The 13,457-nt window shown below is 42.4% G+C and overlaps 1 protein-coding gene across 4 annotated transcripts in view; it reads right to left on the reverse strand.

Moving 5' to 3' along the window:
• The window catches only part of STXBP5 (syntaxin binding protein 5), a 179,242-nt gene that overhangs the window by 54,225 nt on the left and 111,560 nt on the right, over positions 1-13,457 (reverse strand). For all 4 annotated transcript variants that reach the window (XM_038742277.1, XM_038742273.1, XM_038742274.1 and 1 more), the window contains exons 12-16: positions 10,238-10,385; positions 10,042-10,109; positions 9,638-9,678; positions 1,253-1,473; positions 116-294 (exon numbers count right to left, since the gene is read on the reverse strand). In XM_038742277.1, coding sequence (XP_038598205.1) covers positions 116-294; positions 1,253-1,473; positions 9,638-9,678; positions 10,042-10,109; positions 10,238-10,385 — 657 coding nt within the window. The remainder of the gene's footprint in view (positions 1-115; positions 295-1,252; positions 1,474-9,637; positions 9,679-10,041; positions 10,110-10,237; positions 10,386-13,457) is intronic.

Consider the following 13,457-nt stretch of genomic DNA (forward strand, 5'->3'; position numbering starts at 1 on the left):
CAGTCAAGCAAAAAGTACTTAACTAACATCCTGATTCCCGCTGCGTTATGCTCAATGGGATCCATCAGTAGAGATGTACGGAAGTTCAAGAATACTTTCAGAAATTTAAACTTACTTTAAACATGGGACGTTATCCCGAAGTCCTTCTGATGAGCTGCTACTTGTTGATGGATGCGACTGTGGAGCGGGAGGGTGTGGATTGGAACCTCCCCCTGGTGTTGGCAAAGGGGGCACTTGCTCACTCTCTGGAGAGTCCACATCATTGATCTCATACAGCAATCGGACTTCAAGCATCTAAAGTGATAAACAAAAAGGCAGTCAATCAAATAGTCTTTATACCATTGATCACGTGATAGCACCAGCAAATTAAAAAATAAATTATGGCATTTGTTAAGTGCTTACTATGTGTCCAGCACTGCTCTAAGAACTGGGACAGATACAAAATACTCAGATTAGATGTAGTCATTGTCTCACATAGGACTCACAGTCTAAGTAGGAAGGAGACGCATTTAATCCCCATTCTACAGATGAGGAAACTGAGGCACACGGAAGATAGGTGACTTGCCCAAGGTCACACAGCAGGCAATTAGCAGAAATGGGATTAGAATCCAGGTCCTCTAACTACCAGGCCTGTGTTTTTCCACTACGCCATGCTGAAAGGCAAAGAGACTTTGGAGGCCAGAGGCTGCATGCAGAAGGAATAAGAAAAAAAAAAATGCTAGTCCTTCTTTATAAAAGATTTAGATAGCTAAATAGCTTTTAGAACATAATGGATCTTCTTCAGTAATGACTAGTGCTGACCTTAATTAAGGCTGTTCCTATAAAGTGTGAAGGGGCCCAGGACAATTCAGCCAGACTGAACCCATATGACCCTGGTTCCAGGGATAAATATGGTCCCATTGTGTGACTTGCCCAAATGGGCAGTTCTGACACTCAAAGAGGATGGGATAAGGTTTCTTAAATCACTCTACCTTTAAGATGGGCCTAATCTTTACCTTCAACAAAAAGTGATGTGCACGTGAGTGACACCCAGCAGGGTCAGTGATGCAGCAGATCTAATGACTTCTATAAAAGTCATGCGAAAGAAAAAAATGTACATATTTATCTATTTCATACAGGAGCTACTTTTAAGCCTTATCTGTCAGCAAACACTATGGACAAAACAATCAGTACGTAATGTCTTCTCAAGAGTTCCCAAATTTCAAGAAAAAAAACGTATGTCATAAAGCTGAAACATAACAAATACCATTACCGGAATTACATCTGTAGTCACTTCCTGTTTGCTGAACCGATAAATAATCACATGGGCGGAAACTCCAGCTATAGACAGCATTCTACTTTCTGGGCACCATGAGATGATCTGAATAGCATAAGGATCTTCATCTACTATGTCCGTGCTTGGTCTCTCTTCCTTACTTCTTGATTTTTCAAATACTTTAGATGTTTTTAGCTTATAGAGTACTTGCAATGTTACTACAAAAATGAAAATCAAAGACGTTTTAATATAGCTAAATTTGTTTAGTTAGATTTACAACATAATAGTACATTCCTAAGCCATGCATCACACTTGAGATGAGTCTCTCCTATTTGGCCTAGAGGGGTGCCTTAGTGATGCTTCATACCTGTCCCTTTTAATGTAGCCCTTTTTGCCCCACCCTTTACCTCTTCATAGAAAAACAAATACTGCACATGTAAAATAAATTTCTTTTGCTCTTTCTGCACTGTATAACTAGTTCCCTATATCCTATATCCAAGAACAGTATTTCTCAATCTAGGGACCTCTACTGCAATTTTTAAGCAAATTTAGAACCTTAAATGCATTATGAATGTGCAAATCTTGCCACTCATGTTAATGTGAAAATGACAAAGGTGTGAGAGGCTTTGGGGAAAGCAATGTTACTAATAATCAGCTCTTTCAGAGAAGTTTCAGGACTGAGGCTTGTCCATTGTTCTCAACAGCTGATTCCACCAACTTTAAAGACTTATTATGCTGAAGGAAGTTTCAACAATAATAACCATACCATTAGAATCAGTAACGTGGCTTAGTGGAAACAGCACGGGCTTGGGAATCAGAGGACATGGGTTCTAATCACAGCTCTGCCACTTGTCTGCTGTGTGACCTTGGGCAAGCTGCTTAACTTCTCTGTGCCTCAGTTACCTTATCTGTAAAAGGGGGATTAAAACTATAAGCCCCACATGGGACAACCTGATTACCTTGTAACCCCACTGCTCAGAACAGTGCTAGGCACATAGTAAGCGCTTAACAAATACCATCATCATTCTTCTTCTTCTTATTATTATTATTACAAATCAGATACAGATTAGGTGGAATGAATTTGAGGAGGTAAATGTACTGTTTTTTCTGGCTTTCACATTTGGATAATCTGCCCAATACCCTTTTATAATGATATTTATTAAGCACTTACTAGTAGTAATAAAAATGATAATTATACTAATAATAATGATAATAGTTATATTTGATAAGTGTTTACTATGAGACAGGCACTGTACTGAGTGCTGGGGGGGGGAATACAAGCAAATCAGGTTGGACACAGTCTCTGTCCTGCATTGGGTTCACAGGCTTAATTACCATTTTAAAGATGAGGTAACTGCAGCACAGAGAGGTGAGGTGATTTGCCCAAGGTCACACAGCTGACATGTGGTGGAGCTGGGATTAGAACTCACAACCTTCTTACTCCCAGGCCTGTGCTCTATCCACTGGCAGAACCTTCCTAATAATAGCAATGGCATTTACTAAGCACTTACTATGTGCAAAGCACTTTTCTAAGCACTGGGGAGGTTACAAGACAATCAGGTTGTCCCCTGTGGGGCTCACAGTCTTAATCCCCCTTTTACAGATGAGGGAACTGAGGCTCAGGGAAGTGAAGTGACTTGCCCAAAGTCACACAGCTGACAAGTGGCGGAGTCAGGATTTGAACCCATGACCTCTGACTCCAAAGCCCAGGCTCTCTCCACTGAGCCACGCTGCTTCGTTAATGCTAATGCTTCGGTTGTTGCATGAACTTTTCTTGGAGCTGAAGCTCATGGACATCGCAAGTGATGTTCTCTGAGTATGCATGACAAGCTAAAAACAGCACTTTTTGAATTAGAAACAGCTACAAACATTGAGGACTTCCTGCTTTGACTTCTTGCTCCTTCTGAGGAAACTACATCAAAGCTCTGCACACAATAGGTTCTCAAGAAATGCAGCTCATTTGTTACCCAACTGAATACACATTTTCCCAACCTAAGATAAAAGTACTATAAATTCAGGTTTACCTTTCCACTTTTACAATTCCTTTCCAAATTCCTCAAGCAAGTTGATTCTCAAGAAAGCTTTTGACACCTGGAGCCTCTAATTCGTTTCCTTCAATTTTCTCCTTGACTCCATTCATTCATTCAATCATATTTATTGAGCACTTTCTGTGTGCAGAGCACTGCTTGGAGAAGCAGCGTGGCTCAGTGTAAAGAGCACAGGCTTTGGAGTCAGAGGTCATGGGTTCAACTCCCAGCTCCACCAACTGTCAGCTGTGTGACTTTGGGCAAGTCACTTCACTTCTCCATGCCTCAGTTACCTCATCTGTAAAATGGGGATTAAAACTGTGAGCCCCCCGTGGGACAACCTGATCACCTTGTAACCTTCCCAGCGCTTAGAACAGCGCTCTGCACATAGTAAGTGCTTAACAAATACCACCATTATTATTGTTATTATTATTATTACTAAGCACTTGGAAAGTGCATTGACCCCATGCAATCTAGCTTCTGTCCCCCCTACTCTGTGGAAACTGCCCTAAGGTCACTAATGATCAACTTGCTAAATCCAATGGCCTCTACTACCCCCTGATGTTCCTTGACTCCTCAGCTGCTTTGGACAACCCCTTCTCCTGGATACACTATCTAACCCTAGCTTCACTTACACTGTCCTCTCCTGCTTCTCCTAATGCTTTGGCTGCTCCTTCTCAATTTGATTCCCCACAGGTTCCTCCTCTGCCTCCCATTCCATAACTGTGGGAGTCCCTCAAGACTCAGTTCTGGATCACCTTCTACTCTTTATTGAATAATGATGGTATTTGTTAAGTGCTTACTATGTGCCAAGCACCATTCTAAGGACTGGGGTAGACACAAGGTAATCAGGTTGTCCCACGTGGGGCTCACAGTCTTAATCCCCACTTTCCAGATGAAGTAACTGAGGCACAGAGAAGTGACTTACCCAAAGTCACACAGTTGACAAGTGGCGGAGCCGGGATTAGAACCCATGACCTCTGACTCCCAAGCCCGGGCTCTTTCCACTAAGTCACACTGTCTGTCTGCCTATCTACTTATCTACTTATTTATTTATACCCACTCCCTTGGAGAACCTGTTTCTTTGCACAGCTTCAACTACCATCTCAAACTGATGATTCCCAAATCTATGAGTGGGAGGTGAGTACCCAAGAGCTTAAGCAAGGAGTTGTGAAAAACAGTGGGTGTGAAGGAATATGCTAAGTACAATCTTGTGTTTTTTATATTTTAACATAATAAATTTAATAATGATTTATTAGGATTTAAAATTAAATTACAGAAGCTAGGAGACAATAGTAGCTATCAGAAACAGAATGTAAATACCTACCCTAGGCTCCTTTTCCAGTCCAACCCACTCTGCCCACTTTGCTCCTCTAAAACCAATATCCTTACTGTCCTTAGTTCTTGTCTCTTTCACAGCAGAACGCTTGTCAAAGTCCTCTCTGTTGCTTGGAACTCCCTCCCCGATCTTGACAGATCACCACTCTCCCCATCTTGAAAACCTTATTGCAATCACACATAGCTATAATTCTATTTATCTATTCTGATGGCATTGACACCTGTCTGCTTGTTCTGTTTTGTTGTCTGTCTCCCCCTTCTAGGCTGTGAGCCAGTTGTAGGGTAGGGACTGTCTCTATCTGTTGCTGAATTGTACTTTCTAAGCACTTAATGCAGTGCTCTGCACACAGTAAGCGCTCAATAAATATGACTGAATGAATGAATGCATCGACTGCAAGAAGCCTTCCCTGACTAAACTCTCAGCTCCCTACCCTAATCTCCCTCTCTTTTGTTTGCACGTGGGTCTACACCCACAAAGTACTTTGATACTCATTCAACTCTCACAGAATAATGTACCTATCCTTATATTGTGCTGCTTCCCTTATCTGTAATTTAATATTGGTAATCCCCAGCTAGACTATAACTCCTTGAGGGCAAGGAGCATCCTTGTGTGCTTTAACTTTGCCCGGCAAGATTATTTCTCCATCTTTATTGACATCTATGCCCATTACCCTTGCCAGTTTTTCCTGACATTTAACTCCCTCCTCAAACACCCCGTCCCACTGTCCCTTATCAATCAATCAATCAATCAATCGTATTTATTGAGCGCTTACTATGTGCAGAGCACTGTACTAAGCGCTTGGGAAGTACAAATTGGCAACACATAGAGACAGTCCCTACCCAACAGTGGGCTCACAGTCTAAAAGGGGGAGACAGAGAACAGAACCAAACATACCAACAAAATAAGATAAATAGGATAGAAATGTACAAGTAAAATAAATAAATAAATAAATAGAGTAATAAATATGTACAACCATATATACATATATACAGGTGCTGTGGGGAAGGGAAGGAGGTAAGATGGGGGGGATGGAGAGGGGGACGAGGGGGAGAGGAAGGAAGGGGCTCAGTCTGGGAAGGCCTCCTGGAGGAGGTGAGCTCTCAGCAGGGCCTTGAAGGGAGGAAGAGAGCTAGCTTGGCGGAGGGGCAGAGGGAGGGCATTCCAGGCCCGGGGGATGACGTGGGCCAGGGGTCGACGGCGGGACAGGCGAGAACGAGGTACGGTGAGGAGATTAGCGGTGGAGGAGCGGAGGTTGCGGGCTGGGCAGTAGAAGGAGAGAAGGGAGGTGAGGTAGGAGGGGGCGAGGTGATGGACAGCCTTGAAGCCCAGGGTGAGGAGTTTCTGCTTGATGCGCAGATTGATTGGTAGCCACTGGAGATTTTTGAGAAGGGGAGTAATATGCCCAGAGCGTTTCTGGACAAAGATAATCCGGGCAGCAGCATGAAGTATGGATTGAAGTGGAGAGAGACACGAGGATGGGAGATCAGAGAGAAGGCTGGTGCAGTAGTCCAGACGTGATAGGATGAGAGCTTGAATGAGCAGGGTAGCAGTTTGGATGGAGAGGAAAGGGCGGATCTTGGCAATGTTGCGGAGCTGAGACCGGCAGGTTTTGGTGACGGCTTGGATGTGAGGGGTGAATGAGAGAGCGGAGTCGAGGATGACACCAAGGTTGCGGGCTTGTGAGACGGGAAGGATGGTAGTGCCATCAACAGAGATGGGAAAGTCAGGGAGAGGACAAGGTTTGGGAGGGAAGACAAGGAGCTCAGTCTTCGACATGTTGAGCTTTAGGTGGCGGGCGGACATCCAGATGGAGATGTCCTGAAGGCAGGAGGAGATGCGAGCCTGGAGGGAGGGGGAGAGAGCAGGGGCAGAGATGTAGATCTGGGTGTCATCAGGGTAGAGATGATAGTTGAAGCCGTGGGAGCGAATGAGGTCACCAAGGGAGTGAGTGTAGATTGTGAACAGAAGCACTGAACCTTGGGGAACCCCCACAGTAAGGGGATGGGAGGGGGAGGAGGAGCCTGCAAAAGAGACTGAGAAAGAACGACCGGAGAGATAAGAGGAGAACCAGGAGAGGACGGAGTCTGTGAAGCCAAGGTCAGATAGCGTGTTGAGGAGAAGGGGGTGGTCCACAGTGTCAAAGGCAGCTGAGAGGTCGAGGAGGATTAGGACAGAATATGAGCCGTTGGATTTGGCAAGCAGGAGGTCATTGGTGACCTTTGAGAGGGCAGTTTCCGTGGAATGAAGGGGACGGAAGCCAGACTGGAGGGGGTCGAGGAGAGAGTTGTTGTTGAGGAATTCTAGGCAGCGCGTGTAGACAACTCGTTCAAGGAGTTTGGAAAGGAATGGTAGGAGGGATATGGGACGATAACTAGAAGGTGAGGTGGGGTCAAGAGAGGGTTTTTTTAGGATGGGAGAGACATGGGCATGTTTGAAGGCAGAGGGGAAGGAACCAGTGGAGAGTGAGCGGTTGAAGATGGAAGTTAAGGAGGGGAGAAGGGATGGAGCGAGAGATTTCATAAGATGAGAGGGAATGGGGTCAGAAGCACAGGTGGTCGGAGTAGCACTTGAGAGGAGGGAGGAGAGTTCCTCTGAGGAACTCATCCCTTGCCCCTAATGACCTGGCTACCTACTTTATTGAAAAAATTGAAACTATCAGGTGTGATCTCCCTAAAATCTCTCCTACTCCTCTCCAGTCTCTTCCGCCTCCTGCCCCGTCTTCAAATCTCCCATTCCTTCCAGCGGTATAATAATAATGTTAACTGTGGTATTCTCAAGAGGAGATCTCCTGCCTTCTCTCAAAATTCAGCCCCGTCCACCTGTGTGCCCAAGCCCATCCCTTGGCACCTTATCAAAACACTTGCTCCCTCTATTTTTCCCTCCCTGATCTCTATCTTGAACGGTTCACTCTCTAATGGCTTTTCCCCCACTGCTTTCAAACATGCTCACGTTTCCCCTATCCTAAAAAAATTCTCCCTTGACCCCATGGTTCCCTCCAGTTACCACTCCATCTCTCTCCTATCATTCTCCTCTAAACTCCTTGAGTGAGTTGTATATACCCGCTGCCTAAAGTTCCTCTTCTCCAATTCTCTCCTTGACCCTCTCCAATCCGGCTTCCAGCCCCTTCACTCCACATAAACTGCCCTCTCAAAGATCTTGCCAATGACGTCCTTCTTGCCAAATCCAATGGTCTCTACTCCATCCTAATCCTCCTCGACCTCTCAGCTGCCTTCAACACTGTCGACCACCCCCTTCTCCTGGAAACATTATCACTGACACTGTAATCTCCTGGTTCTCCTCTTATTTCTCTAGACATTCATTCTCCGTTTGTTTAGCACGCTCCTCCTCTGCCTCCCACCCCCTAACTATGGGTGTCTCTCAAGGTTCAATTTAGGGTCTCCTATGCTCCGAGGGGGAGACAGACATTAATATAAATAAATGGATAACAGATATTTACATATGTGCTGTGGGGATGGGAGGGAGGATGAATAAAGGGAACAAGTCAGGGTGACAAAGAAGGGAGAGGGAAAAGGGGAGAGGAGGGCTTAGTCATAGAAGGCTTTTTGGAGGAGATGTGCGTTCAATAAGACTTTGAAGTGGGGGAAAACAAGTATCTGTCTCATGAGGAGGGAGGATGTTTCAGGTCAGAGGTCAGCAGTAAGAGTAAGTGCTCATTAACTGCTTTCATTAATCTACGGATTGAAAATGCTCTATCTCCCACCTAGAAGGAATGGCATGAGAGAGTTATATATTCTACAGTGAGCTTTGAGTAGAGAAACAAGAGGAACATTTGCCAAACTCTGTTCTCTCTTAAAAGGGAGATAGGAACATGGGAAAGAGAAGCTTAGAGGTAAAGAGGACGAGAAGGAGGGAGGGGGAAAAAAGAGGGGGGAGGGAGAGGAGCATGAAAGTACAAAAAAGAAGCAGATAGTCATGAGAAAAAAGAAAGGCTCACAATGAAAGAGTTTGTAGCAAAAGTTTCCTTATCTTTTCCCTATCTTTTTTCCCTTTTACCTGTAAAGTTTATCAGTGTTTCTTACTCTGTCTTGTACCTAGCAGCTTGAATGGCAATTTTGTTGTCAAGCCATTCAGTCTCCCATAGCTGCTATTGATTAATTAATTAATGATGGCATTTGTTAAGCACTTACTATGTGCAAAGCACTGTTCTAAGTGCTGGGGGGGTGGATACAAGTTGATCAGGTTGTCCCATGTGGGGTTCACAGTCTTAATCCCCATTTTCCAGGTGAGGTAACTGAGGCCCAGAGAAGTTAAATGACTTGCTCAAACAGCTGACAAGTGGCAGAGCTGGAATTAGAACCCATGATCTCTGGCTCCCAAGCCTGTGCTCTTTCCACTGAGCCACGCAGCTTCTATTTGATCTACATTTAAAATCAGGAGCTGAGAAACTATGTCGAACTTTAAAGAACAAAAGCCTCTACAGGAATCTCTGCCTAATAAAAGCTCTAATTTTTTGAGAAATAAAGACATTGGTTCCTTCAGTTTCATTACAACTATGTCCTTTTCTAAACTAAGGAATGTGAACTTTTCCGCTATTAACATTTCCTTGGAATAACCTATGCATTGGAGATTTGGATACTCAAGTACAACCAATGTAACTCTTTCAAGTCTTGTATAATACAGATGTCTCCCTGAAACTCAATGAATGTTGTATACCATACTTTCTCAGCCATGCACATATAGGAACAATGAGTGGCGAGCAAACACGTTTGGAACTTCTGCCAATTGCCCAGACACAGCTGCTCTACTCCTCTCCTGACAGTTCTTCTACCCTCTACCCTGGGACAGGTGAGGAATTGTATTCTGGAAGAGTGGTAAAGTATTTGCGTTTTGAGAATTGATTTTTCCACTGTAATTAGCAGAAGGCATATTCAACCTGAGAAAATGGGGGTGTGCAGAGACACCCTATTCTCCTTGAAATTCTGGGTTTTCTTTGAGCTCTGAGGAGGTGCAATGGGGAGACAGATGTAAATGAGCTTAACAACTCAAAATACTTACTTGCTGAAGCATCCCAGAACTTGAGGGACCCATCTGCATGCCTAGGAAAGCAAGCATAAATCAAATATATACACAAAGAGGAATCTATTTCTCTTTTTCTCTCAACTAGGCACCCCAGTGAGAGAACAATGACAAAACCATCTCATAAATTCTGTTTTAGTGAAAGTGAATATTCACCAGGACAAAGGGGTCATTGATCTTCTTCAGCCTTTACAACCAGAATCCTAAGTACATTAGGAACATCAAGAGGCGATCTTAGTGCATGCCCTTGCTTGATGTCAAATGGAAAGCCAAGGCCAAGATTTGGCAGCATTTCTTCAGGACTACTAGAATAAAGAGGGGCTCTCAGGAAGAGGATGAGTTATGTGCTGTTCAGTGGCTAGATGTGAGTATATTATGCTTACCCTGTAATAATTATTTCTGGGTAGCTCTGTGTGCCCAAGCCCCAGTTACCTCCACTGATGGGCCATTCCTAGTAGAAGAAAAATATTTCATTAAATCTCTCAGTTGTAAGGGAAATAAAATATTTCTAGAGTTCATAATGTCTACCTCCCTTCTCCCATAATAAGCATATTTAGATAATCTGTAACTGTACCATACCTTTTTACTGTAAGCTTGGCGTTTTTGTCTTACTCCAACAGAATAAAGTGCAGGAATGAGCTCCGCAGGACAATCAGCAAAATATTCACAACAAGTAACAGGGGATTCATGTATTGTCAAGGGGTAGGGATTTTCAAATATAGGATACCTTCAGAAGAAAAAAAAATCATATCAATAACCAAAATCATCTGTAGTTTTGTAGCATAATAAACTTGGAAACTGTTCCAGTTTTCTCATATTTAAATTGGGAACAAAGTCAAATCAAGGAACTTAAGACCCCAATAAACTCTAGAGCTAATTAACACTTCTCGAAATTCCCCTATTGGATTGATAAGCTGAATACACTGTACAATCACAAAATATTTGCCATTTACGATTCTCTTCAAACCAAGAGCTTCCTTAGTTTTATATTAGAAGCTACTATATTAAACACATCATGGATTCTGATTATGATACATTTCTTTGCAGAAATTCTGACCAATCAATATCCTGCTGTTCAAGGTCAATGAGAACTGGAAATATAGAGGGCAGTCCCCTATGGAAGATGTCTGGCCTGGAACTAATGAATCCCTCCCATTCTCCTTCCTTACTCTTACCAAGCTACTCTAGGGCAGCTGTGTACCTATAAAACAAAAACTAAAAATGGGAGAGGGGAGAAAAGGGCCTCTGTTTCTTTTTATGTGAGAAAACAATGAAAACAAGAGATAACACCAACAGAGCCATCAAATCTCATTTTATTTTGGTGCTGCCAAATATTAATCAGGGCAAAAGGTTCACTTGTAGTCATTTTCACCTATGCACTACAGTGTTCATTACAAAAATATCACAGAGAATGGGTTTATTCAGTCCAACAGGCAAAATCCTACAAATCCTTTTCCTTTCTCTTCTCCCTCCATTACCACACTTTTCTAAGCCAATTTCTTCTGAAGACTTTCCCCAATTCCTTCATCACTACTCGCCAAGTTCAAGACACTCTCTTAGAAACAGCAATAGCAATGTTATGACAGTGCTTTGCACATAGTAAGCACTTAATAAATGCCATTATTATTATGAGCATCTTGATGTACTATTAAAGTTCACTTATCTAAGGAATCAAAGCCCAATGATATTTTTTAACAAAGGTATATAATAATAATAATAATGATAATAATAATGGCATTTGTTAAGCGCTTACTATGTGCAGAGCACTGTTCTAAGCACTGGGGGGATATAACATAATCAGGTTGTCCCACATGGTGCTCACACCAATCCCCATTTTACAGATGAGGTAACTGAGGCTCAGAGAAGTGAAGTGACTTGCCCAAGGTCACACAGCAGACATGTGGAGGAGCTGGGATTCGAACCCATGACCTCTGACTCCAAAGCCTGGGCTCTTTCCACTGAGCCATGCTGCTTCTCCTTCTGTATTACCTTAGTGTTATTTTTCACAACTTTCTTCCCTCATACCCTGAAAAACAGTACCAAACTCTAAGTTCTATGAAATTCTCTCCTATGTTGCAATCAATGTTTCACTTTTGTTATAATTCAACATTTTATTAGGAAATTGGATAGTAAAAATACTATCATCTGGGATCAGTAGCATCCAGAATCAATTACCAAGAGATTATGCATTCAAATTCTGCTTTGCATCATTTTGAACACAAAAACTGTAACTATCAGAAATGATCAGTGCCATTTTTCCATGTTACTGGCTGACAAAACAACCCAAACTATTTTGCTAATTAAATCTCAGGAGATTTTAGGTCAAAAACGGTTTCTAACGACAGCAGTATAGCTATCTTCTTTTTCAGGCAAACACTCTTTTTTTGCACATTTACAAAAGTAAATATATATCCAAGTGAAATAACTAATTTCAAGTTTAAAGTGTGCATAAATTTATGATTATTAGATTTTAAAATGCTGAATAATTAGTTTATAATTATGTGCATATTTCTAAATAGGCTAAGAGAAGCAACACTGTTCAATGGAAGAGAAGAGAACTGTAAATCAGAACTGGGTTCTAAGCCTTGCTCCACCACATTCCTCCTGTGCGACCCTGGACAAGTCATTTCACCTCTGAATTTCCTTACCAGTGTGTCTCAATTTCTTCACCTGTAAACTAGAGATACCAGTTCTACTTCTCCTAAGGACTGTGTGTCATGTGCAGCAGAGACTGTGTCCAATTAGTTTATTTCTTGGCATATAGGAAGTGCTTAACAGATACAACTATACTTATTAAGACCAAGTTTTAGAAGTTTTTCAATTATTTTGATTAGCTACTAACCCATCAAAAAAAGATGAAAATATCTTGGAGGAATACTTTTACGGTTCAATTAGAGAAAGATTCACATATATGAAGGTGCCCAACCAGATTAATTTATACCTACCCCAGTGCTTAGAAAAATGCTAGGCACATAGTAAGCACTTAACAAGTACCATAATTATTTATATGGTTTTACTAATGCAGCTGTACAGATGCATCGCTACATCCCAGCTTCCCAATCACTCCGCCTCACTTTCCTCTAGCTCAGTCAACAAATCCAAAATCCAATATTCGAGTCGGATATTAGCGAGTTCTTATTTATATTGTGGAAAAAAAGACTAACTCAAAGAGAGCTAATTAAGACAAGTTACAGTACTATCAGCGCTCTAAAGCAATATTACAGTATTTTCAATTTCCCGAGGTCTGCAATTGCCTAAGACTCTTATTGTTCTTGAAGGTAATGGTCCTAAATCCTGGATCTGGGGCAGAATATATGGCTTTTGGGGTTTGGGTTGTTTTTTGCATTATATCATGTGCTTAATGTGCTAGGAACTGTACTAGGCACTGTGGTAGACACAAATTAACCAGATTAGACACAATCCCTGTCCCACATCGGGCTCAGAGATTTAATAATCAGTTTACAGATGAGGTAACTGAGGAACAGCGAAGTGAAGTGAGTTGCCCAAGGTTAGATTATATTCAGGTCCTTTGCTCTACCAACTAGGCAATGTTTCTCATTTGTTAAACGTTTACTATGTGCTAGGCACTGTTCTAAACACCGGGGTAGATACAAAGTAATCATTCATTCAATCTTATTTCAGGTTGTAATCATAATCAGGTTGGACAAAGTCCATGTTGCACATGGGGCTCACAGTCTCAATCCCCATTTTTACAGATGAGGTAGCTGAGGCACAGAGAAGTGATCTGTCCAAGGTCAAACAGCAGACAAGTGACAGAGCTCGGATTAGAACCCAGGTC

The sequence above is a fragment of the Tachyglossus aculeatus genome, chromosome 2, assembly GCF_015852505.1.
Source record: "Tachyglossus aculeatus isolate mTacAcu1 chromosome 2, mTacAcu1.pri, whole genome shotgun sequence".
Lineage (NCBI taxonomy): Eukaryota > Metazoa > Chordata > Mammalia > Monotremata > Tachyglossidae > Tachyglossus > Tachyglossus aculeatus.